General features: G+C 37.6%; 1 protein-coding gene across 1 annotated transcript; it reads left to right on the plus strand.

The window, feature by feature from the left end:
* The first annotated feature begins 65 nt into the window (after positions 1–65).
* On the plus strand, positions 66–22,186 carry LOC137403879 (ras-like protein 2). The gene is made up of 5 exons (XM_068089979.1): positions 66–340; positions 12,633–12,720; positions 17,614–17,716; positions 19,532–19,643; positions 21,937–22,186. Exons 1-5 carry the CDS (start codon positions 230–232, stop codon positions 22,129–22,131), a joined length of 609 nt encoding a protein of 202 aa, XP_067946080.1. The 5' UTR covers positions 66–229; the 3' UTR covers positions 22,132–22,186.
* The last annotated feature ends 5,385 nt before the right edge of the window (positions 22,187–27,571 follow it).

Below are 27,571 nucleotides of genomic sequence, written 5' to 3' on the forward strand. Positions count from 1 at the left end.
CGAGTTCATTAGCTTGTAAGCAAGCGTAACGAGGTAAAGATTGTATGTAATCTCACCTACGAGAACAGGGCGAGCAGCAGTGAAAGAAGCGTTGAAATCGAGGCTGGTTTATAATACATATTGCTTGCACCAAATTCTGAACATCTCAAGTACAAAATCTTTAGCTTCTGGCGGTTCTTCTCATCGAAGCAACGACTGCGGGTGAAGGCCGGAATAGCGCTTCAGAATAATGCTTGCGCGAACAAATTCGGCAGAACCCTTTCATGGTCCAACATATAACTTGGCGGTTGTTGGGTGCGGAGGAGTAGGGAAGAGCGCTTTGGCCATCCAGTTCATACAGGTAATGATACGTTATATGTTTATATATACTTTTTACCTGCTGAATGCTCTGAAGGACTAGGCACTAAATCTGATGTATGTCTGTAGAAAAGTACCTGAGAGGTGCTTGTGGAAACATCAAACATTTTAACAAGTTAATTATCAGTAAAACTTCATACAAGTAGAAGAGTGATAATATTCAATTTATTACTATTACTATTACTATTGTATTATGGATGTATGTAAACAGTACAATTTATTACTATTGTATTATGGATTTATGTAAACAGTAAAATATATATACTATTAGTAGGCTGGTAGCACCGTGCGCTGCAAGAGATTACCATGTGTAATAGCTATGAGCACAATTATTCTTATATTGGAAAGGTCGTAATGCGGTACAGATGGTAGTGTGCTTGCCTGGAAATCTGAATATTTGGACTCGATTCAGAGCAGTGCAATTTTTTTTTGATGGACAGACAGACATGGCTTTTACTATAATAAAGGTTAATCTAGACTGTACCTATAGGAAGGTGACAGAACACCTTGCTGACTAGTTCACAATACAAGCAATAGCAAGGAGACTCTAATGCCTACCAACTATGTTATTCACATAGTGATATGAGCAATGTCAGTCCCCATTGTACAGTCGACTGACCGAGACACTTTATCCCTCTGCGTATAATTAAAACTTGGTTTGTGCCAGAATTCTGAGATGTATCATGATGAATGTTTGAGACCAAAGTAGTTAGATAAGAGTGATGCCTGAAATACTGCAGACTACATATAGCCACTGATGCATTTGATGCCTTGCATGCCTTAGGAGCGTTAGGTGCCGTATCTCGGTCACATAAAATTGACATATGCCACGAATGCTACACGGTCCATAGGTGCATGCCGAAAAAAAGGGAAGGGAAGTTGAGAGAAAGAGGGCAATGAGGTTTAGATAAAAAGGGAAGGGAAGTTGAGAGAAAGAGGGCTATGAGGTTTAGATAAAAAGGGAAGGGAAGTTGAGAGAAAGAGGGCTATGAGGTTTAGATAAAAAGGGAAGGGAAGTTGAGAGAAAGAGGGCTATGAGGTTTAGATAAAAAGGGAAGGGAAGTTGAGAGAAAGAGGGCTATGAGGTTTAGATAAAAAGGGAAGGGAAGTTGAGAGAAAGAGGGCTAGGAGGTTTAGATAAAAAGGGAAGGGAAGTTGAGAGAAAGAGGGCTATGAGGTTTAGATAAAAAGGGAAGGGAAGTTGAGAGAAAGAGGGCTATGAGGTTTAGATAAAAAGGGAAGGGAAGTTGAGAGAAAGAGGGCTATGAGGTTGGTTTAGATAAAAAGAACCAAAAAAGAAAATGTGTCCTAAAGTCAGCCTGTCAGCTTATTCAAAGTTTCATCATTATTAATTTGTACCCCGCGCTTGGCCCGACTGGCTTCCAGATTGTTCTAGAGAAAAACAGTTAGTTTACACCATATTTAATAAAGAACAGAAGAAACCATTTGTCTTCCATGTGTTATAAACAATACAACCATTGATCAGTTAGGTTACTGGAACTGTATGAGATACAATCGCGGCCTTATATATTTTACAGCGCAGTCATATGAGACATGTAGGTAGTATAGGCATCCTCCCAGCATGCCTTGGCGTTTACAGTCCTCTATCATCTTATCTTTTGTAACTCGAGATGATTGTGATGTTGAATGTGTGAAGGAAACTGCATATCTCCTTGGGAATCTGTATCACCAGTACTAGCATACTAGTGCAGCCTGCAATGATCCGTAACACACTCTAGTCCTGTATATTGATATGTAGTAACTTATGTTTTATATAGGCTTAATGATGGCTAAAGGCTCCTTTCTCAGTTTTTACATGAAAACCTCTGCAGTATTAGAGAGAATTCTGGTTAAGGAATTACTTATTGTCCTGAGAAAGGCAGTGGTTAGATCAGTAAAGTTACAAGGGCTGACATCAGATCCTAAGTTATCAAAAGTATGATAACCGAGTCTGCTCGTCTAGAAACTTCTATGCAGAACTCTGAAGATTTTAGTTTTTGCAAAAACAGAGACCAAAGGTGTTCACTCAATGAAATGTGAGATAGTTGGCTAGTGATGGAAGGACAAATGCTAAGCTTGTGAAATATAGCTGCAATTACTATTGTTATTATTGTCATTGATCTTATTATACGATCCTCACCAAAGTAATCAGACTGGCAGATTAGCACATGAACTCAGCCTTGAGAGTTATTTAAACTATGCTATTAGGAGGGAGCTTTCTGTTTTGATTGAGGCTTGTCAAAGCTAAGCAACAATATTAGGTCTACAGGTAAAGGGAAGGTTGATGTTAAATGTTCAAATCTTAGACTATCATGCTGATTGAACAAGATATTTCGCTGTGAAGCACTCTCTGGTATGCCCCTCAGGTGTACCTTCATGTACTCCAGGCACTCTTAGTTACTATTAAATACCCTCAGGTACTCTCAGGTGCCCTTGGGTACTGTCAGCTGCCCTCTGGTACCGTCAGTTACTCTCAGGTACTCCAGGTACTCTTAGTTACCACTAAATACCCTCATGTACCCTCACTCACCCTTGGGTACTGTCAGCTGCCCTCAGGTACCATCAGTTACTCTCAGGTACTCTCAGGTGCCCCAGGTACTCTCAGGTGCCTCCAGGTGCTCTCAGGTGCTGTCGGGTACTGATATATGCCCTCAGGTATTGTCAAATACTGTCAGGTACTATCAGGTGCTCTCAGAAACTCTGAAGTAATGTCTAAGACGCTGACTGATGCCGAGTGCATTTTGGTTAATAAACTTGACATCATAAAATATTTAATTAAAATCAAGACAATATGAGAGTTTACAACTGTTTGGATCAGAGTGCACATGTAACTATATACACATCATAGTTGGTTATAAAGGTGTCAGCAGGTTTCGAATATGATGCTCTGATTCAATGCTGTCTCCCTTAAAGGTTGACTTGCAACAAAATTCACATTACCTACAGTTATTTGGTATCAAAAGATTCACCATGTCTTGCTCTGTTGTGTTGTAGGTGCCAAATATGTGGAAATGTGATTAAAAGCTCTTAAAAGTTCAAAAACGAAAAGCCGCGGTAGATTGGAATCTCTTTATTTCGATGACGTAGCCATGAAATTTGGTTATTGTCTTGTCACGTGATGTTCTCACGTGAATTGAAAGGCCAACAAAAAGCTCAATAGAAAACTTATCGTAGCACTAGTTTATGACAAACACTTCGGGTTTTACCGAAGACCCCGCATCAAATATAGATGCTCACTACTTTACAGTTTTGTTTTGGTTTGGTCTAATCGGCAAGTCGTAATCTGATCATGTGACCCAATACTTCGCAAATAATTTTTGTAGCACTTTTCGATTATCACAGGTGACCAACAGGCTCGTCATGATTATCAGACAATGATATGTACTCATTCGAGGTAAGGCTAAAAGATTAAACGAACTTTTACGGTAAGTTATAAGATATCACTGCTAAAAGTGAGTAGCAACAGCATTACAATGACGATAAAATAGACGCGTAAGAACAATAGACATGGTTTTATTGAATGCGGGAAGTATACTTGTGAAAATATTTCGACGAATAAGGTTGCATGAAAGTGTAAACAGAAACCATCTCTCACAACTACGTCACATTTGAACGTTTTGGAAAGAGAATCCAAACTACGGCGGTCTCGTGTGGCTGCGATTAACTGTCGTTTTTGAGCTTTTAAGAGCTTGTAATCACATTCCCACATATTTGGCACTTACTACACAACAGAGTAAGGCATGGTGAATCTTTTGATACCAAATAACTGTAATGTGAATTTTATTGCAAGTCAACCTTTAACTGATTTCCTAACATTAAATTACATATCTCTCGAGTTTACTAATGCAAACTCTTGACTGCTATAGTTTTAATATATAGCCGTGGTTCTCAGGGATAGGGTGCAGACTTGAAATCAGTAGGTTTGATGGTTTGAGTCATGCAAGGACCATTGGGGGTGTTAGGAAGGGCACCCAACCACAATTGTTCCTGTGTCAAATCTCATGAGCAAATGGCCACAAAAGGACTACACCAGGAGAAAGACTATTTGTGGCGGTGACTCATAACAGGGAAAATCTAAAAAAAGATTGTGAAAAATAATAATTTAATGGAAAAAGAGAAGTACCACGATACTATAATTTTATTACTATACAAGATATCGACACAGAATGATGCTAATCTAATGTTTCTCATGAGCCTGCTAAGCCAATAAAATGGTTAGAAGATGGAGATTAATCCTATTTGTATAAATAGAGGCTCTCAGCTCTCTATGCCAATAACACGGGCAACAATCTTCCGACAATCCAAAATAAATTTCTAGATTAAGAAAATTTTTGCAGTTCCAAGTATGTAGGGACAACTTTCTACTACCTGCAGGTGTATGTCGAGACAACTTTCAACTACCTGCAGGTGTATGTCGAGACAACTTTCAACTACCTGCAGGAGTATGTCGGGACAACTTTCAATTAACTGCAGGTGTATGTCGAGGCAACTTTCAACTACCTGCAGGTGTGTGTCGGGACAACTTTCAACTACCTGCAGGTGTATGTCGGGACAACTTTCAACTACCTGCAGGTGTATGTCTAGACAACTTTCAACTACCTGCAGGTGTATGTCGGAGCAACTTTCAACTACCTGCAGGTGTATGTCGAGACAACTTTCAACTACCTGCAGGTGTATGTCGGGACAACTTTCAACTACCTGCAGGTGTATGTCGAGACAACTTTCAACTACCTGCAGGTGTATGTCGGGACAACGTTCAACTACCTGCAGGTGTATGTCTAGACAACTTTCAACTACCTGCAGGTGTATGTCGGGGCAACTTTCAACTACCTGCAGGTGTATGTCGAGACAACTTTCAACTACCTGCAGGTGTATGTCGGGACAACTTTCAACTACCTGCAGGTGTATGTCGAGACAACTTTCAACTACCTGCAGGTGTATGTCGGGACAACGTTCAACTACCTGAAGGTGTATGTCAGAACAACTTTCAACTACCTGCATTGCTGAGAGCCACAGCATATTCATAGTAATGTTAAGGTAATGATGTACCCAGCACACTAGCCTACTCTGGAAACGCGACAACAGTTTAAGTTGTACAAATATATGGCGTTATCTTCTAAATGCGCAGCGACCGGATCACTACTACTATCACGCCACACAACTTTTGCAAAATTACAACCAGTTAAAACTATGTAAATCAATTTATCAGTTGGCAATTAGCGCTGCCTTATCAGCCTCTGACGTAATACCTTTATTGAAGAAATAACACCCTCGAAGGCCTCTGCCATCTTGTCATATCACCTAATGATGCCCCTGAGTGCTTTGCTGCATGATGCCTGAAGGGCATCATGTAGACAAAATGGCATTATGCCAAAATAGTCAAGCAGCATTTGCGCAATTTTAGAAAGTACATAAATAGCCATGTCCAAAAGAAGGGCAACGATGGAGGGCCCGAAAGGATAACTGTGAGGTATATTGGCCTTGTGCTAGCCTCAGAAACTCAAAGGGGGTTGAAGCAAGCCTTATTTGCTAGATGCGTTCGAGTGTATTTATTTTCTGTAGCAAAATATGGCTACAGACTGTAGCTCATATCAGTCTCACAAATTGGCATCATATGCTTATCCGCTGTATGAATAATTGGCTTTTATCTATTGCTCACTATTGCAGGTTCGAAAAAATACTAAAGTAATAATTCAATGACTTTGAACGATATCAAGGAGAACATTTAAGAGCCTCTCATTGGTTATTTAGAGTAACTCTACAGTTACAATCCTACAATCAAAAATAGTTAGCTTCCATGAGCTAAAAGTTTGAATAAGGAACAAAAAGGTCAAGGTCGTGAGTATTTACAAGGCTTGCAGTTCACTCATACAAGACTTGTGATATGGCTAGAATGTTTGGCCTGGTCAAACATTTCTGTCTGACCAGGCCTCTATGCCATGTCTTTTATGAGTGAATCACTGTTTCCTTGGCGCGGAATATGGAGTTGTGCACACGTTGAGTTACTGCGTGATGAGTGTTTCAATGAATATTCACGTGTTGAGGATTAACACGGATGCTTTGTTAAAAAAGATAAGGAGTTCTACGCCGGAGGTCATAACGGTAAACTCCTGTCTCGATTAACAGCTATCGAAATAGGAATGATTGAAGTGTGACAAATACTCAAAATGGAATAGCTTGCACGGTCTTTTCTTGCCGATCATTCGGAAGATTCCCATCTTACGCGAGTATGAAAGGTTCTGTAAAAGTTTGTGAGTAAGAAAACTCACTCGACTTGCCGTGTTTGCAGTTTCCATCTTGCGGTTGCGCAAACTTGCAGATTATGAAATGTCATAGAAACATAGAAGAAACATAGAGGAAACATAGAGGAAACATAGAGCATGGTAACCAATGTGAACCAGGCTGTAATTTAATAGATCTACTTTTAGAAAGGTTTAGAGGTTTAGAGACAGCGTTTCTAGGGGTTGTGTTCTCTGAATATTGTTACCTATTCATGTTTTATTAGTCACTCTCAACTTGACAAGGAATTTCATGTCTAAGTATTTTTCGAAATAGAACTGTCAATGCTATCAAATAATATCAATTTATCGCCGTCTTTGAGGTTGATCTCTGAAGGTCAGTTGAGTGTCACCTATGATTCTAGTAAGCTTTGCATCAAACATAGCAGGTCATGTTCTAGGCCTGTAAGCCCAAGTTCTTTGCTATCTAGCTTTTTAGAAAGATTTTGAGTACCTACAAAATTCCTTCATACGAAACAGTTCGAAGCTCAATTATATCTGAGTGATTTACAGTATATTTAAAAGGAAACACAGTGTTTTTATGGTTTTATACATAAAGATTTCTATTATTCGCTCAAAAATGCTGACGTAGAAATATGAATCTGGATGAGACAGATGCCCACTTGTCTAACCATGTTATGACATGAAGAAGAGCTCTCAAGTAACCACTAGCAACCAGACCCCTTCCTTACTCACGAATTAGCAATGTTCCTCCCTAACAATGAAATGTTATTGATAGCGAACACAATTTATCTTCTGTTCTTATTCTTCTCTGACGAACACCACAAAACAACGATCATCGATAAAAAGGATATTAGTCATAAGCCTGATGCCCTATCAGCTCTGACTAAATTCTGCATTTAGTTCATGAGTCAGACAGACCTAAGGCTATGTTTTAGCTAACTCTTCATTAGTGACTAGGGCTAAGCTGTTGGGCTGAGTGCAGTAATTAATATAAACCTCCCTGTCAGCTCTTACCAAAAATCCTCAGAAATGTAAATACTGAAGGCTCGTTTAGTAGTGACACAGAGCTGCCTCTGCCGATGCTGTCATTACTGTTCTACAGAAAGCTGTTGAACCATAAACTCTACTAATTAAATGAATGTGAGTTAATATTGAACTCTGAGCTCTATAATATACTCGTAGTATTGCCTTCAGTATCATCTGCCTGGTCATGTTCATCGTGTCGGGAAGCTGAAACAAATAACAACATTTTATGATCCTATAAGATTTCACGCCTCCAGGATTGTACTTCCATTTTTGTGAAGAGATCAAAGCAGACCCACAGTCTTTACCTGCACTGTATTGTTGTATGTACTAGGGCTATGAAGTAGGGCTGTTCAGGTTGGTCAGAGCATTGTACGTAACATTAAGTTTAAACCAACATAAAGAATTGAAGTCACAAATACTATGTATGAAACTTTTGCCTATAACCGGCGTGTGAAACTGGCGACCTGCGTTTACAAGATGTACATCAGCAACATACAGCTATTTAGAGCTCTAGAGCTGATACCACATGACTCGCTGCCGTATGCTCTGTGGCGGCACCAAGCTTTTCATCTCTTTCTGTAAATGCTGCTCGCGCACACACTTTCCCAAATAACCAGTGGGCTATGAGAAACCATGAGCGCTCAAGTGGCCAACTGCAGCCCTTGACTTATCTATGTTTGATAAGCCACCCCTAATTACACTGTGCTCCACGGCGATTGCCTAACCTAATAGCTAGCTTCTAAATTCCGAGGCAAGTCAGCCTCTATCTACGCTAGTAGCTTTATGTACTTGACCTTTCTGACACGAGGCTTTTCCTTGTGGGATGCCTTTCAAAGACCCCGGCGAGTATCAACTCACCATTGAGGCTCCCCAGTGTTCTACCACAATACTTAAATTGTTTGCCATATTACACATACAGTTAAAAATAAATCTAGTAACCAAAGTTATTGTTTAAAAAGCTGACATTGCCTGCAGGTGCTCTCTTCTTGCAGAATGCTTGGGAGACAAATATAGTAGTATTTATGATTATATAAATGGCTGACTAAGCATTGGGAAGAGTTAAAGAGGCAGCATCTCATAAGCATAGAGTTTGTTAACTGATGCCTGAACTTGATACTGAGGAGTCTTTAAGATTCTTTATGTGAAGGGGGGCACACGTAAAGCATTTGAATTTTAATAGTGTACCCTTCAAAGTATTAGGCGCAATATGGTAGTTGGGGCTTAGATCAGGAGGGGATTGGGCACATCACAGGGGTAGGTGGTAGTACATCAGCGAAACTCCTGGCTCTATATCTTTGTAAGGATTTTACTATTTTTAGGTCAACACAACTGAACATTTACTTTTAAATAAACCCATTCAGTGTATGTTAAAAATGTATTCACGGTTTGTTTATCAATCTTCAATAGAGTTATTACCGTGTCGGTCACACCTCGCTAAACAACACAAATTAGAAGATAACTCCAAGGTTGAGGACACAAGATAAACAAATGCTTGTCATAGACATACTTCCATGATAGATACTTTTTTGACATGATGTCACAGGTGTTATTTTAGGGTTGGCGTAAGGAATCTAAAGTTGTTGACAGCAAGCTTGAGCTTGGCTCAACAGCGATCTGACAGGCTGGCTTTCGTTACTTATTGTTTGATAGATTTTCAATAGAGTAACTGTGTGGTAACAACGCTTCTACTGTAGCAATTAAAGACCTCTTACTATATCATAAAAGGTTGGACAATAGCCGAGCTGGTTATTAGACTGCATGCAATAACAAGGTCGTGATAGAGGAATGCTACACCTTGTCAACAAATGTTTATGTTATTAACTTCATTATGGGCTCGACACCGGCTGCCTGGCTTATTACTTGTTCACTGAATAGGGCCTGGAGTGTGTAATAGTGAGAGGTTATCTGAACAAACCATGTGACCTGGTGAAACCTGTTCTGATTCAGATATTGGGGCTGTTGACAAGCGTGGACAGCATGGAGCAAGGATTAGCCAGTGATTCAACTTCAACTCTAGCTGCAAAAATACCAAAATTTATTTTAATTATTACTATAACTGATGCTCTGTTTTATTCTATTTTTTATAACAAGTAGAGACAACTTCTCTTTGCTTCAAAATGCACTTTAACCTCGAAGTTTGAATACTTTTTATATCAAACAAACGGCCGAAAATCGAATGCATCAAATAAAAGCTAAAAATTTCTACCTGGATTGATAGCCAACTGTCCCTATTCCTCCTTCTTTCGTTATTTTAGTATTCAACTCTTGTATGCTCTTGCGTTCATTGTGGTTTAAAAATCACTGATGGTGTTTTTAATCTTAAAACAAAATTATTTAAATTGTTTCAATTATTTGTAATGGTAAAATTTATTTCGGAGTTTGAATGAATCGCTTTTCAAGCAGCCCTCTAGTACGAGTCAAAGTCGGCCAACTTTGAACTGTTCCCCCACAGTGAAAGAAGAAATGAGTGACAGTTTAAAATCATGCAGTATCTTGCTAAAAAGCTGTCTTCTAACACCAGTCCAACATCCAGCAACTCTGTGTTAATCTATATTCTTAAATCAGTGTCATTTTCTGTCTGTTTGTCCGCGCAAACGCTATCCCTGTCCAAAGTTTTTTGCTGATTTTATCAAAACTTTATACGCCGATGCTTCATGCCTTCTGCCAGGTCGCTAAAAATATTTTGTCTCAAAGCTCCATTTGATTCTTGAAAACTAGCCTCTTGCGTGCTAACTGATTGGAAATGAAAGAACTCCCGGGCATCTTTGTCTTGTATATCTAGTATCTATACTTGGTCTAGTATATCTAGTGTCTATACGTAGTCTTATAAATCTCGTGTCTATACGTTGTATTGTATATCTAGTGTCTATACTTTGTATTGTATATCTAGTGTTTATACATTGTCTTGTATATCTAGTGTCTATACATTGTCTTGTATATCTAGTGTCTACACTTCGTCTTGTATATCTAGTGTCTATACGTTGTATTGTATTTCTAGTGTTTATACTTTGCCTTGTATATCTAGTGTCTATACTTTGTCTTGTATCTCTAGCTTACAGCTAGTGCTGCTATGTGTAGCGTTAGTACATGTTTTGGTTAGGCATATTTTTGCATGTTTAGTGACTATTACTGTTTACATACAGAGATAGTGTAGCGACACCTAGTGACAGGTGCACCTGTACCGAAGCTCTACGCTGCAGACCACGTTTCTAAGCAGACCATGTTTTTAATCGGATGGACGCTTAGTAGAGCGACGGTTTATGTCAAGGTTGTATCTTTAAGAGGTCAAGGACAAAACAAATTATAGATGATCCGAAAAAAACTACAACTTCTTATGACACTAGTTATTCATCAGCTTTTATCACCACTGTATCTGGCTATCACGCTTTATTACTACTGTATCTGGCCATCACGCTTTATTACTACTGTACCTGGCTATTACGCTTTTATTACTACTGTATCTGGCTATCACACTTTATTACTACTGTATCTGGCTATCACGCTTTATTACTACTGTATCTGGCTATCACACTTTATTACTACTGTATCTGGCTATCACGCTTTATTACTACTGTACCTGGCTATCACGCTTTTATTACTACTGTATCTGGCTATCACGCTTTATTACTACTGTATCTGGCTATCACACTTTATTACTACTGTATCTGGTTATAATACAACAAATACTGCGCTGCATATGAAGCACAAGGAAAGCAAGACCTGTGCGCATCCACAAGTGTGGCACCATTGGTCACTACGGCCATTTCCATGGCACAAAGATGGCGGATTGTACAGTTGTTTCGCATCTATACAGCGACACTGAATCACAACTGAATGAGAGCGACACGGCTGCGTTGTCACAAGGGCTGGGGTGAATTTTATTTCATTTCCGTTACCCACACATATAATATAATATTTATATGGTTGACAGTATTGAAATGGTTGGGCTCACTCACTTAATTATATATAGATGTTGCGATTGTTAGAAAATCTCATAAAAACTGGAGAAACATCTTTGATCTCTTTTGAATGCGTGTTATCTCAGGGTGGTAAACAAAACATGTGCCTGTTACACGGGAAGGTCTCCTGAGATATTAAAAACAATTTTCTGATTCAGCGGATGGTCTGGATTACTACTAATAAATTTCCAACGATTTTCACAAACACCAAAAATAAAAATATTCAATCGTGGTAGTGCACGATAAAGTCGTGTTCACCATTTTAGACTGAATCGGCTGCGAGTGGGAGTGCGATCTGTTTCTTCTTCATTATGTAAACATTTATTAATGTATTCCCATAAGCTTAGATTGTACTGAGAGCTCTTGTTTCTATATTTGCATAGACGCGCTTGTAGCCTAGGCACCTCACCCCAACCTCTCACTTTCTGCTTGAATAGATAACAAGTAGAAGCAGGTTTGAGCAACTGCTGGACCACACACAGTGGACATTCGAGTCAGCTTCTGTTAAAAATTGACCTCATTTTACAAATGATACCCTGATAAAGTTGCTTCACTTTGGCAGCAAGCTTTATCATGTCATCATACAAGAGCTGTTGGCTCAAAGTGCGTAGCGTAATAGAATAATAATAGGTCAGCGCTCGCCAAATCATGTATTGATTTATCAAAGAGAGCATGCTTTGCAATAACACACTATTTCCTGTGTCATCAACTGTGTCTGGCCACAGATCATTACTTTTCTATCATTCAGAGAAAGCCTTAGCTGAGGCGAGATTAGCAACCTTTGAAAGAAACTTCTGTTTGATTTTCTTAAAAATTCAATTTTAAGCAAAGATCGTCATCAATGATATTTGTTAGCATTCTTGGAAGGCCTCGGTCTTATTGCCATATCCATTATATTATTTCAAACCTATTACGAATAGAAGTCGGTTACAACAAGCCGCTTGACTTGCGTATACCTACTGACTGTTGGGCTCTGTCTGTAAAGGCAGCAGCTGTTGTAAAACACTTAGTCCATTTTCTTATGTCTCTTCCTGTCTTGTTATTGCAGGGCTACTTTGTAACAGAATATGATCCTACGATTGAAGACAGCTACATAAAAATATGTACCATCGACGGAGTACATTGCAAGCTTTCTGGTAAGAATGGAATAGTTCTACGATACTTTTAAGCATGTGTTATGCGTTTGTTTGAGTAGCTCTATAGTTGCCAGACGGAGGATGCTCTGCAAAATTTTAATAACCATGAGAAAATTTGCTGCCTATTGTTCATTGCTGCCGTTTATTATACATTGTGCTAGTTTATTACATCCTCTGTCTTTACTTGAGCTTATCACTGTCTATGATTATAACTTACAGCTTATAGTTCTTGCATTGACTTTGTTCTGTTACGCAGAAGTTTGTAAAAAGGGTGAAACAGCCAAATACGTACCTATTTATATAAAATATTCGCTCTGGTAGTATCATCACATGACATTTATATCATATAGACTTCCAAACCACTAGCTAGCAAAATTGTTTAAAAACTGGCGTGTACACCTTTGACCGTCAGTGAATGATTTAGCGAGGAGAGAAACTTGATCAGGTCAAGGGCAACTGTACATAGAGTAAAGCGTTAGTCTTCATTTATCTGGATGTCTTTTTACTATGGTGGTTGTATAAAAGCTGCCTCTTCAGCAAGAGAATTGAAAGTTCAAGACCAACCTGAAGTTTATTTTTTGTGTTCACTATGCTATTAATTTATTCTATATCTCATAGGAATACACAACTTTATTTTACAAGCAAATCACCATAAACATTTAATCTTCATTATAATAAGAGCAGTATCCGTCTGTCTGTCCGTGTGTCTGTCCGTGTGTCCGGAGCCATGCCAAGGACATTAGAAAAAATATTGCCCAGCACAGGAGTCAAACCCGGATATTTGGATTTCTAGCTGAGTACACTTCCATCTGCAACACTCAATCACCTTGCTACACCATGAAATAATTATTCATAGAGTTATTATACATGATGGTCTCTCATGGCGAACAAGACCGCCAGCGTACGAGTATATATAAAAAATGTCATATTGTGCCAGTAGGCAGTATTTGTTTGCATATGAGCAAGAATGGCTTCAGCTGTACCTTAGCACTGTAGCTATTTAGGTCTGTAGATGCAGTTTAAAATGTGTACATACATGTAGTTGTACGCCTATCTATAACATTTCTAAACTTTTTCGAGCTGCCAAGAAGTTTTCATGCCAGCTGGCACAAGACTGGAGATCCCATCCTGTTGCTTCAAAACATGTATGCATCAGAGCTTGGCAATGGTGCGAGATTAGCTATAAGGAGGCTTTTGTGACATGACATAAAGGGGATGACATAAAGGGGATTACACTCGCTTACTATAGTACAACAAAAGGTGTCTTCAAATTAAAATTCATACAGAATAGAGAGCTTAATTCAAAATTAATTCAACAGAGTTACATGCAAGAGAATGTAACTCTGAATTCACCTTAGTTTTGCCTCGCTCACAAACAGGTCTCAAGGACAAAAATTAAAAGTACGTAACAAGACTCCATTACTAGTAATCTTGCTTTCACATGAACACTCTTATGTTGGTTTTTCTAAAAATGACAATTGCAAATGTATGTATATTTATTTGACCTGCACGAAACATTTTCCTCATGATATGAAGTTTAAGTTGTTTGACAAGGTTTGAAAACTTTTACAGTGGTTTTTATTTTCTCTCTTAATTTATTTCAACTACACAAGACACTTCTCTCATGATATGTAGTTTGAAAGTTAGAATGGCAAATGTTGTTATATATTAAATACAAATCAGTTTTCTGACCAGACTTTTTTATTACCCAGGCAACGCTGGGTAGTACAGCTAGTTTACTCATATACTTGAAATGAATAAACTCTGACAGTTCTCTGCCATTACTATTGGCTATTTTTTACTCTCAGCTACTTATTCCTACAAAATTAACTAAACATACTACAGACACGCTGCAGTAAATACTTGTTTTTCTATCATCACCTTTCACTTAACTTTGTACTCAAGGCTAAACAATGCCACGGTGAACCTAAACGAATGGTTTGTGATTTAACACTTGAGGATTTGTGAGGTGATTTTATATAGAAGTTTTCTGCTAAAAATTTCTGATAGTTATTCTACTAGTGCTATTGATTATTACACTTTATGTTTTTGTTGGAGTTAAACTCGTAAAGTAAACATAGACACGCTGTAAATATTTTTCTCTCTGCAGTCAGATTTTATTCACTTCTGATCTGAATGGTTAATCATTCATCTGTAAAGATCAAAGTTAGCCCTGCAATACAAGCATTAGGATTAAGTTGAGCACATATGGCATGGATACATATCATATGATATTGATTAATAGATAAACACATAAAAAGAGATAAAGATATATGGTGAGAATAAGTTTAAGGCAAAACATACCTCTGTCAATCATATGTATTTCAGCGAGTTATTATAAATTTTATGCTCGCAACTGTTGCTAGTTGCAAGTGACTACTACTAGGTACCTGGATATTTTTATCTGTGTAAAACTCATCAAACATAAACTCGTCATAAATGTCTTTTATTTACAGTTTTTTATCACATTTTATCACCTCAGGCTCACTTGTTTATAGCTATACATCTACATCTTATAGCTATACATCTACATCTTATAGCTATACATCTACATCTTATAGCTATACATCTGTCATGATACAAATTAACCCTGTATTACGGGCATTGTAATTTACTTGAGTACATATGCAAATACTGGCATAGGTTGACAAACACATAAAATGGGAAAGATGTCAAGCAGGAAAAAGTAGAAAGTTAATAGCATGTATTCTATCCATTAATTTCCTAAATAATATTCCGCACTTTAATTATATTAAGTTACAAAGTGATTTTAAAACTACTCATGTTTTAGAAAAATAGCTTTAATGAAAAAATTCCTACTATTTTTACATTCAGATGCTTGTGGTGATTGGAATTCTAAAAGCTACAAGAGTTGTCTTACCAAATCAAAAGATTTTAGTTGATCGATAGGAATGTTGCCCGGCTAAAGAAAGCCTGAAGGAGTTATATAGGCAGCCCCGCAGGTTAATTCATACAACATTTTTAGGTCTTGTCTATTTATAGGCTTACTTTTATAGCTGCTGCCACAGCAATGCTTTTTTATATACTTGTAGGCTGGGTGGAAAACAACATTATTTGCTTTCTGTAATGAATAATTAGTGAGAATAATTATATACAAACAAAGATGCTCACCTTGGGATGATGATGATGCAACGAGTGATATGAATGATAGAAACATGATTAATTTAGTACCAGCAAGTCTGATGAGATAACCGCTGAAAAGCTTGGTCAAAATCTAATTGCAGAAAAGAGGCTCACTCTAATAGCTAATCTCTGATTTCTTCGGAAACATGTACAAAATCAAAATTACTAACTACTTCTCCTAACCTTCAAAAATATTTTTAGCTTTTTGATTTAAACAATCGTACCTTTTGATACAATGTCATAAAACTTTTAAATGTGATAAAAAAATGATAGCATCAATTTTTTTATTTTATAATAAGCAAATTATTCTTCATAATATATAATCTATAAATGTTATAGAATTCTGGGTGATCACCATAGACATCAAATAGCACCTTGATGATCTGTATAAAAATGTATTTTACCACGAGTATAAACATGACAAGTTCGATACAAGAGAGTTTCTTAATTTAAAAGTTTGAAAGTTTTAACATATCTTGAAAAAGATTATCTAGCCCAAGAATCCTACTTGGTATAATAAAAAACATGCATTTCAAACTAATTACAACCCATTTACTAAGACTATAAGGTTGTTTCAAGTAAAGTGCTTGTTTTTCTAAAAGTAACATCGACCATGCGTTGCAAATTCTTGATAAAAAATAGCTGTTTGTTTTTATTTAATCAACTAATGCTGGAATGGCAGAGCCTCAGAAATATTTATGAACATTTATCACTAGTTTTTACTTAATTTTAATAAATCCTGAAAAGTTGGAAATTTATGTGAGTTATTAGGCCATTGCTGAATAATGGCAACAGTCGTACCATGTTTTTCTTTACCTAGCCACTCGGACCACTCATCAATGCAGGTAAAACTATTACACAGCTCGTATGACTACACCAAATACCTATTTCTAGGTCTCACAAAGTCTCAAAAAGAGCTGACCTACACATACGCTATAAGAAATGACATTTTTATAAAGATACCCATTCAAAGTTTTCTACAGTACATGCGGAGAGCTTTATTTGTATCTTGACTATTTAATTCGCAGAACGCGATAGCGCATGAACTCTATCAGAGGTCAAGGACAAATGTGAACTGTTGTTGTTGTTATTGCTACGCAGCCAATCGTCTACTCAATGGACTAATAATACTTGATGCTGTGCACAAAGCATTATTATTATTTATTGTTAGTAGTGTTATCCTCGTGTCAGACAAACAAATCTTACTGTGAATGTAATTACGGGTACATTGTTATTGTATGTAATTTTTCATAGTATCCAAGTGTTTATGCTACACTAACATTATGAAAACAACTGTTTGAAACTTTTTTGCTGTACACAGTTATATAAGGGGTTACACAGATAGAAGTAAAATGGGTATTCGGCAGCAGTTGAATGCACAAACAGGTAAAGGGCAAGGGAGACAATTCAAAACATGAAAATGCGTTACTGTACGATCTTGACGACACATTCATGTCACTCCTATAATCGTAGAGGATATGTGTATGGTTTGCAGAGATAGCTTTAAATATGCATTTAGGCTGTTTGCTTATTTACAAATGTTATGCAAAAGGTAGCAGATGCATGAGGGTCTGGCCAATGTTTTAGTTTTACTTAAACAGCCACCAACAATCTACGACTGGTGAGTCGAGAGAAATAGAGAGAGATAATAAAATATTTTTCACCTATGGTTGTTCTTATTATCAATAAATTATCCATTTAAATTGTGACAGAACATATATTTAAACTACGACGAACTATGTGTTTCAGTATTAGACACAGCAGGACAAGAGGATTTCCATGCTATGAGAGATTCATTTATAAAGTCATCAGATGGTTTCCTACTAGTCTTTTCCTTTGCAGATAAACACAGGTAGGTTCCAGTGCTTATTTCTGCTTATTTATTAGACAAGCTGTTCATCTAAAAGCCTGACCTACTAATCCTAGTATCCTGACTAACGAACCATACTAGCCTGACTTACTAACCCTAGTAGCCTGACAAGCTAACCCTAATAACCTGACCTACTAACCCTAGTACCCTGACTAACGAACCATAGTAGCCTGACTTACTAACCCTAGTACCCTGACTAACAAACCATAGTAGCATGACTAAGTAACCCTAGTAGCCTGACAAACTAACCCTAGTAATCTGACCTACTAACCCTAGTAACCTGACCTACTAACTCTGGTAGCCTGACTAACTAACCCTAGTAACCTGACCAACTAACTCTAGTAGCCTGACTAACTAACCCTAATAACCTGACCTACTAACCCTAGTAACCTGGCCAACTAACCCTAGTAGCCTCACTAGCTAACCCTAGTAGCATGACTAAGTAGCCCTAGTAGCCTGACTAGCTAACCCTAGTAACCTGGCTAAGTAACCCTAGTAGCCTGACTAGTTAACCCTAGTAGCCTGGCTAAGAAACCATAGTAGCCTCACTAGCTAACCCTAGTACCATGACTAGGTAACCCTAGTAGCCTCACTAGCTAACTCTAGTACCATGACTAGGTAACCCTAGTAGCCTCACTAGCTAACCCTAGTAGCCTCACTAGCTAACCCTAGTAGCATGACTAGGTAACCCTAGTAGCCTCACTAGCTAACCCTAGTAGCCTCACTAACTAACCCTAGTAGCCTCACTAGCTAACCCTAGTAGCATGACTAAGTAACCCTAGTAGCCTGACTAGCTAACCCTAGTAACCTGACCTACTAACCCTAGTAACCTGACCTACTAACTCTAGTAGCTTGACTAACTAACCCTAGTAACCTGACCTACTAACCATAGTAACCTCACTAGCTAACTCTAGTACCGTGACCAACTAACATGAGTTCGCAAATAGAAATTATTAATCAACTGAAGAATAGTACTTGGTTAACAACAATCAACAAAAGGTAGACGACTCTATAAATTAATGAATATTTTATTGGTTTTTATCGTAATTACCAAAAATATTTACACTTGACGAAATAATACATTTTTGCCACATCCAGACTTCAAAAATTGAAACATCAATTTAAAGAAATACTAGATAAAGATACTCGGGTGTGGTGGGAGCTACTAAAGTCTCGACACTGTAAATACATAAAAAACTGAAAGTTTAAATATATGGATTGTTATATCACAAAAATTGTGTAAAAAGTGTATATATATATATATATGATATTTTGGCGAAATTTGCCTATTTACTTTGCCACAAGAGTGAATAAGCTGTTTTCAATGGTTTTGTCTATCGATCGGCCCAAACCATTATAAAACATATGCACATGGCAAGGCAAAAATGGGGCAACTGCCTGTAACATACCCCTTGCTGTCAGCTAAAGTAGCAACGTTGTTAAAATCATTTTTTAATCGTTTGCTTTTCTACAAAATTTTAAAACATGTAAAGCAAATATTACCTTAAATCCCATTTTATGTGTTATAGCTTTAGTAAAACTGCTAATAATAGAGTTGTCCTCTCACAGTGTAAACTCCTGAGTGAAAAAAGTTTCTAATTATAAATGAAGCAAGCTGAATTAGCCATACACAGTTAAGGAGATGTTGGAGATTTCACTTAAGTATTATACATTTCAGGTCCTGCTATACACTTCAGACCATGTTATACACTTCAGACCATGTTATACACTGCAGACCCTGTTATACATTTAAGGCTTTGTTACATTACCTGTAACAGGTACTTGTTGTTCTTGCAGCCTAGAGAGCTTAAGGGTTTTACACAAACAGATAGTCAGGGTGAAGGACAGAGACAATATTCCAATGGTATTGATTGGTAACAAGTGTGACTTGAGCCGTGACCTTCGATCTGTGAGTAGCAAAGTTTCTATTCAAAGTCTCATCTATTAACACAGAAGTAGACTGTTTTATTACAGTTTTATTAACTAAAAGAGAAATGCAGATATACTGTTGATTATCAATAGACTAGCCGATTTCCTGGTGTTGCAAGGGTATTAAAAACAGCTTATAAACAGTGGCAGGTAATGTAGTTGCCTGCCACTTGTCATTAGCTTAGCACATTGCTAATGGTTAACTTGAATAAGTTAGTATCCCTATTGCTAAATTTGGCAATAAGAGCTGTGAGAGCAAGCTTTAGTGACATTGCGCCGTAAAGCATAGTGCTATGCGTATTTTAACCTAGATAAAGAGTCATATCACTCAAAGAATCCACTGCATCTCGCGTAGCTCAAAGGTTTAATTTATCGCCTGGTGAACGGAAGGCTCCGAAATAAAATCTTCTGCGATACAGATTCTTCATTGCTAAATACTAGCCAGCTATAGCTGGAAAGACTGAACGACAGAATTTGGGACTTATATAGGCCTATATATAGATTAGTTCAGCTCTGCGCTCTCGACCAAAACATAAACAGTAACTGGGTTTGCATGAGCCAGTTTTTTTAATATTAAAAACCCTGCAATAAAGTTATTTATAAAAACACCAAATTTTCTATTAATATAATTTTTGTTCCAAGCCAGGCGGTCCAGAATGCTTTAAATATGGACAAAAGTTTGGGGTTTGGTTCACAGAGAAGGTCACTGGTTGTGGCTGGCACCACATATGATCTTAAATAACCCCCTTTGACATATTTTCAGATTTGTTTAGATGGCTATTTGGGTTTACGACTAAAACCATTTAAAACCCATGTTGTTTGACATAAAGGTATATTATATATTATTGCTCAACGCAAAATTCACATAATAATTACATGAGTGAAATGTTTTGCAGTAACTAAAAGTTGATCATAAAACAAGGCTATCTATAGATCATAGACTATAGTAGAAGTTTACCATTTTATTAAGCAGAATGGGGATGCGACTAGCCTGTCTTGACAAGCTGCTGTGTTTGCGTAGTTGTCCCCCCGTCGAGCGGCGAGCAACAACAGCTTGTCACAAGACATACCGCACCTGATGCATCAGCTGCACTTATAAGGAGTTGTTCTCTTCCGTCTACGCGGCTTGGCCGCGATGTTATGTCGGTCGCTCCATTGGTAATCATAACGGATTTCGCGCAAAAATTTCTGTAGAAAAAAAAACAAGATTACAACGTTTAACCAAAAACCAGTTTTTGTGATAAACTTTAGTAGAACTTAAGAACAAAGTAAACCCAAAATAAAATCCGTAAGAGCAAATAAAACTGACTGATACAAAAATAGAAATAAAATTGACTGAGCGCACAAATAACGACATGTTTAGTCGCTGTTGTAGCCTAAGTTCTCAAATTCTAATAAAGTTTACTGCAGAGAGGAGTCGCCAGTTAAACGTTCTCATCTTAATTTTTCTACATAAATTTTTGCGTGAAATCCGGTTATGATTACCAATGGAGCGACCGGGATAACATCGCAGCCGAGCCGCGTAGACGGAAGAGAATAACTCCTTATAAGTGCAGCTGATGCATCAGGTGCAGGACGTCTTGTGACAAGCTGTTGTTGCTCGCCGCTCGACGGGGGGACAACTACGCAAAAACAACAGCTTGTCAAAACAGGCTAGGATGCGACGCGAATGTGACTTTCAGACTGCATGCTTACATACATGTACATGGGATAGTGCAGACAATTCCACATTTAAAAGTAGTTGAATTATATAGTTTCCAAGGAAAGACAACTTCATATCAAATATTGACAAACCCAGAAACACCATTTGCAGAGAACTGTTTCAGTGAAAACCCAGTGAAATCAACTACTGTAGCAAAACTGACCCTCTAAAAATGGCCTGCCAATGATGTACTCTACGAAACTAGTTACGCAGACAAAACCAAGTTTGATCAGTCCAAATGTGTTTTTTGACCTGCGGAAACAATGTGCGATAGTTTGATTCTAAAATGAAGACCTACATGTACAACAACATTGTGCGATTATCATAGGTATCAGACTAAATAGGTCAATAAGCTTGTTTGCAAACAATCATTTTGACCAAATATATCGCTGCAATATAAGCCGACTCTTTGCTGACAATAATAACTATTTAACCTCCAAATGTATAAGGTCGGTCTTATAAAAGCTCAGTCTGCGCTGATTGGCTTGAATCTGCTGTTGGCTCTTTAGCTGTTGGTATACGAGTTGCTAAGCAAACACCGCTAGGTTATTTAACTATTTGCGTGTTTTAGGTGAGCGGCGAACATGGCAAAGCCTTAGCTCGAGAACTTAAACTGCACTACGTGGAAACAAGTGCAAAGCTCAATCTCAACGTTGAGCAAGCTTTTCATGACACTGCCCGCTACATCAGAAAATTTCAAGAAGAAGAAAGACAACTCCATATTGTCAAACCAAAGAAACGGAAAAAAAGTTGTATCATTTTGTAATTAACCTTCTATTAAGAATTTCCGTCACATTATATAATATAGATACTATTATTTACATTGAGTAAAAGTGATGAAAGTGCAATCACCCCTTAGACTTTTTACCTTCTATTAGGGAGAGGTTTGTAAAGAATGTAGCTATGATATTACCTACTGGTTGACTATTATAATGCTGGACAGTGGTAACTGGTGGAAGCGGTGTTAACCTAAAACTATTAAAATATAATAGTTTTAGGTTAGTACCGCTTCCACCAGTTACCACTGTCCAGCATTGTTATACTGGTCTAGACAAGTTGCTGACCAACAGAAGAATATTTTTGTACACATTTAGATTGGTTGCTAATTTTATTTTGTGCTCCTATATTTAATATATTTTATTATAAACAATTGTTTGTTTTGCTAGCCTCAGTTTCTAAACTTATTTTGCAAGGCCATAATGAGGGGAAGCACTGTTTCCCTTCAAGCCTCACTTCAACTATTCAGTGATTTTGCTCAGGAATTTGAAACCTAGCTTCAAAAGTAGGCGACCTTGCAGTTGTGACCTTTATGAAAAACTCATAACTGCCAATTGATAAGTTCTCACTGATGACCAGATGCCTTACAGTTTCAGTAAACTTCGGCCTGGACATCTATGTTGTTGCCTTAGTAGTGCAGTAGTAGTGAACACGTCACAGCCATGCAGTATAATTACATTACATTCTTTTACTACTGCACAGTATGCATGTAGATGCACTAAAACTATTTTCTAATGGACAGTAAGCAGTGCTGCGGCGGTATTGCCTACTGCACAGTGCTGGATGCAGTGAGAGTGTGACTAGTGCTCATTTCACAGAGCTAGATGTAGCAGTAACACTTGCATTACTGTGTACATATATGCACAGCACATTTACATGAAAACTCATAACAGAATCAGGTATTAAGTTGACTTTGATGCAATAACTATACAATTGTGAGATGTGAGTGCTAATCAAACTCAAAACAAAATTGATCACAATTGATAGATTGTATACGGTTGAAATGAAAATCTACTATGGTTCTAATATGTAACATTAATAAGAACACAATAGAAAGACCCTAATTTCATCAACCAGAAGTGCGATAATATCTGTTCAGTAATTCCAAAATGATCTCAGTGTAAGAGCACAAGCTCATGAGCTTGCTAAATATAGCATTTGACAAATTTGTACAATGCAGTACAGATGTTTGAAAAGCTAGCACTGTCAGTTGACCCACAGTATCAACTTCAAGTTTTGAAGAATGAGCATTTGTAGTATGCAGGAATTGCCTTGTTTCAGGTAATGTTTCATGGGAGTCAATGCGCAGTAGACCGTAGTGGGTAACTTGCAGTAGGAGGGTAGTTGCAGTTGCAGTAGGAGGGTAGTTGCAGTTGCAGTAGGAGGGTAGTTGCAGTTGCATTAGGAGGGTAGTTGCAGTAGGAGGGTAGTTGCAGTAGGAGGGTAGTCGCAGTTGCAGTAGGAGGGTAGTTGCAGTAGGAGAGTAGTTGCAGTTGCAGTAGGAGGGTAGTTGCAGTAGGAGGGTAGTTGCAGTAGGAGGGTAGTTGTAGTTGCAGTAGGAAGGTAGTTGCAGTAGGAGGGTAGTTGTAATTGCAGTAGGAGGGTAGTTGTAGTTGCAGTAGGAAGGTAGTTGCAGTAGGAGGGTAGTTGCAGTAGGAGGGTAGTTGTAATTGCAGTAGGAGGGTAGTTGCAGTTGCAGTAGGAGGGTAGTTGTAGTAGGAGGGTAATTGCAGTTGCAGTAGGAGGGTAGTTGCAGTTGCATTAGGAGGGTAGTTGCAGTAGGAGGGTAGTTGCAGTAGGAGGGTAGTTGCAGTAGGAGGGTAGTCGCAGTTGCTTGCAGTTGCAGTAGGAGAGTAGTTGCAGTTGCAGTAGGAGGGTAGTTGCAGTAGGAGGGTAGTTGTAGTTGCAGTAGGAGGGTAGTTGTAGTTGCAGTAGGAAGGTAGTTGCAGTAGGAGGGTAGTTGCAGTAGGAGGGTAGTTGCAGTTGCAGTAGCAGTAAATGTCTATTGCTCATAAGAAAATCTTAATGTACTGCAAAATTACTGTGAACTGCACTGCAATCATGTAGTGCAGTTCTAATACTTGTGTTGCTGACAGCGTTAAAAGCTAAATGTGATATATTTCTGTATTCTGCTAAATTAGCTTTATTTATTGGTTCAAATTTGATTTCTTCGCAAGAGCTGCTGACGTATGTCAGTGCCTGGGCTATGTTAAGTATATGTACATATTAATATATGTATTGGTATGTACATATTAACATTTTCATATTAATATGTACGTTTTAATACATGTACATATTAATATATGTATTATATATGTACATTTTAATACATGTACATATTAATATGTACATGTATTAATATGTACATATTAGTATGTACATATTTATATGTACATACTAATATGTACATATTAATATGTACATTTTATGTATATAATAAAAAGCGCAGCATGAAGAAACGAAAGTGGAACTATGTCGGAGCAGACTCCTGGTGGTGGGAGTTGTCAAATAATTCCTAACATACTAAGAATTGCTCTTTAGATTTAGAGAACAATAAATAATTAGCAGGCTCCAGTGATTATTCAGGTCTACGAAGTGATTTGTGCATATCAATGTACTGGCATATTCAACGTATGAAAAATCCACTTCAGGGAGGATTTGATCTCAGAACCTCCAGGTCTACAGAAAAAACGGTAAAACAGATGGCTGCTGATTCACTTTCATAACATCAATCAAGATAAAGTTTCTCTTTATCAATTTTGACTAGTGACTAGCTGTATGGCTAAAATGTCCTTTCTCCAACATAGCATTAACGTATGAGACAGCTGTTGATCTATGTCCCTATGTTCGACTCGTGTATTTACATACTAGCTGGATGTCCGGCGTTGCCCGGGTATTAAAACTCAGCTTATAAACAATGGGAGGTAATTATTACTCGCTATTACCGGCCACTTGCTATTAGCCTGACACATTGCCAATGACTAATTTGAGTACGCTTACTAATAAGAGCTAATTATTTGCTATCACCATTGAGCCGCATAAAATTACACTACCGCTACCGCTCTCCATGCCGTTGCGTCATCACGTTGCGTCGTAACGGAGAGCGGTAGCGGTAGTGTATTCACTCCTATATGATGGCATATAATTCCTAAATTTTAATAGCTATAGCTGGACATACACATACACATACCCATACACATACACGAACAGATACACGAGTTCACAGAAACACAGACAATTTACAGATTTAGCGATTTACATTAACAGCATGTATGTTTCAAATGAAATATTCGAAGATGCATACCAAATTAAATCTCTATTTTGTTGTCATTTTTAAACAGCCAATGATAACGTATGCTCTCAGAAACAATTTAGCAAATAAAAAGTTGATAGACAAACACAAATTGCCTCATTGAGCCGGAGAGCTGATGGTCAGTATTTATTATAAGTGTCAATCATTCTATTTATAAGTTAGAAACTATAAAAGACGGTTGATAAACATTTATTGTGCAACTAGCTTTCCATTTTCAAAAGGCTTAGTTAAGCTTGATGTGGCATGAACTTTTATTGTAGCTTGAGAAATTCTTTATAAAATAAGCCAACAAACTGGAGTTGTTCTCTCTTCTATATTAAAGGTACAGCTCTCTGTAATCAACAGCATTCAAGCATCTATACAATTTAGAAGCTTTAAGTTTAGCATAATTTAAATAATTTAGCACAATAAAAAGCATCTATACAATTTTAAATACGGTAAGTGCCGAGCTTTAGAATGAAGTAAAAGCTCATCTAAAAGTATTGAAATAATGTGTAATTATTGTCAAAGAAAAACTATTATTGTTTCAGTAGCTACCACCACTACCAACATCATCAGAATTTCTGGTTTTCAAAGAACTGCCAATCAAGTTTTTTTTGTCCATTGACATTCTGGTAGACCTTTTGCTTTAAACTTTTTCAAATAAAAATGCTAGAACATCAGTGGTCAAGTTGAGCACCATGAGTGCTATGAGAGCATAAAATAATGAACCAAAGATAATGGCCGTCGCTATGCAGATCTTGATAAGCTTTCTCCTCTCGATTATAGACATCTCATCGTTTTGGCTTACAGCTTCGGCGTGCCGCAAGCTAAACCAGACAGCGAGGAAAGCTATGAGCGGACAGCAGAGGCAGGCCAAAATCGATCCGCAGAGATATTCCGACCTGTTTTCCCAACTCTGGGTGCCAATAAGATCATACCTTGGAGGATAACTGTTCATAAATGCCTACAAAAATTTAATAAAAATACATATACTAGAAAGATTTTAAATGTTATCTCATCTGACCGCATTAATACCACAGGCTATTGTGTATAACTTTGAGACCTTGGCCTGTGTCCACATTTGTGTTTGCTTTTTACAGGCTCTCAGACTATCTATCTCTCAACAAACAAGTTGATATTTTACTAATTTTTATATAACTGATGAATATTGTTGGTATATAAAATAATAAAATTGCATAACTCTAAACATGCAGAGAAAATTGCATAACTCTAAACATGCAGAGAAATTTTTTCAAGAATAATCATGATATGCAACAAAGTTCACATTACAGTTATTTGGAATCAAAAGATTCACCATGTGTTACTTTGCTGTATTGTAGACGCAAAATATGTAGAAATGTGATTACAAGCTTTTTAAAGCTAAAAAACGAACAGTTAATCGCAGCCATCACGAAAACGCAGTACATGTAGCTTGAAATCCTTTTCCAAAACGGCTCAAATGGGATGTAGTTGAACATGATGGCTTCTGTTTACACTTTCATGCAACTTCATTTGTTAAAATATTTTTACAAATATGCTTCACGCATTCAATAAAACCATGTCTATTGCCCTTACGCATCTATTTCATCTTCATTGTAATGCTGTCACTTTGAGCACTGATATCTCAAAACCTACCGTAAAATATTGTTTGATTTTTTAACCTTAGCTCGAAGGAGTGCATATCATCTTCTGATAAAAATGACGAGCCTGTTGATCCCCTGTGATAGTCGAAAAATGCTGTAGAAATTGTTCGCGACATTTGGCAGGAAGTATGGGTCACATGATCAGATTACAACTAGATGATTACCCTAGGACACTTATATTTCGCTAGTATTTAGTTTCGTGAGTAGCACACAGAGTAAAATTTCGCTGCAACTTAATTTCGCAGCTCTGATGAGTGCGAAAATATAGTGATGTGAAAACAAATACAGTGGAACAAACAAATTAGATTCCTCAGGTCCGGTCCTCTAGTAAAAAAGTTTTTATATTTGCGACTAGTTTGTATTTGTAACCCGCAGGTATAAATGTATGGCAGAAATCAATAATTCAACGTGATCGCTTGCTGCCATTTGTTTCTTGGACTATCAATGACGTCTCGGTCCTTTCCGTCGTGACCGATATGGTACCAATATTA

The sequence above is a fragment of the Watersipora subatra genome, chromosome 9 (genome assembly GCF_963576615.1).
Source record: "Watersipora subatra chromosome 9, tzWatSuba1.1, whole genome shotgun sequence".
Lineage (NCBI taxonomy): Eukaryota > Metazoa > Bryozoa > Gymnolaemata > Cheilostomatida > Watersiporidae > Watersipora > Watersipora subatra.

Bases quoted from the DNA above. Each gene is read 5' to 3' on its own strand.
- LOC137403879 (XM_068089979.1), top strand. From the start codon at position 230: ATGCTTGCGCGAACAAATTCGGCAGAACCCTTTCATGGTCCAACATAT. The intron at 17,717-19,531 runs GTAGGTTCCAGT...TTGTTCTTGCAG, and splicing joins TCCTTTGCAGATAAACACAG to CCTAGAGAGCTTAAGGGTTT. The intron at 19,644-21,936 runs GTGAGTAGCAAA...TGCGTGTTTTAG, and splicing joins TGAGCCGTGACCTTCGATCT to GTGAGCGGCGAACATGGCAA.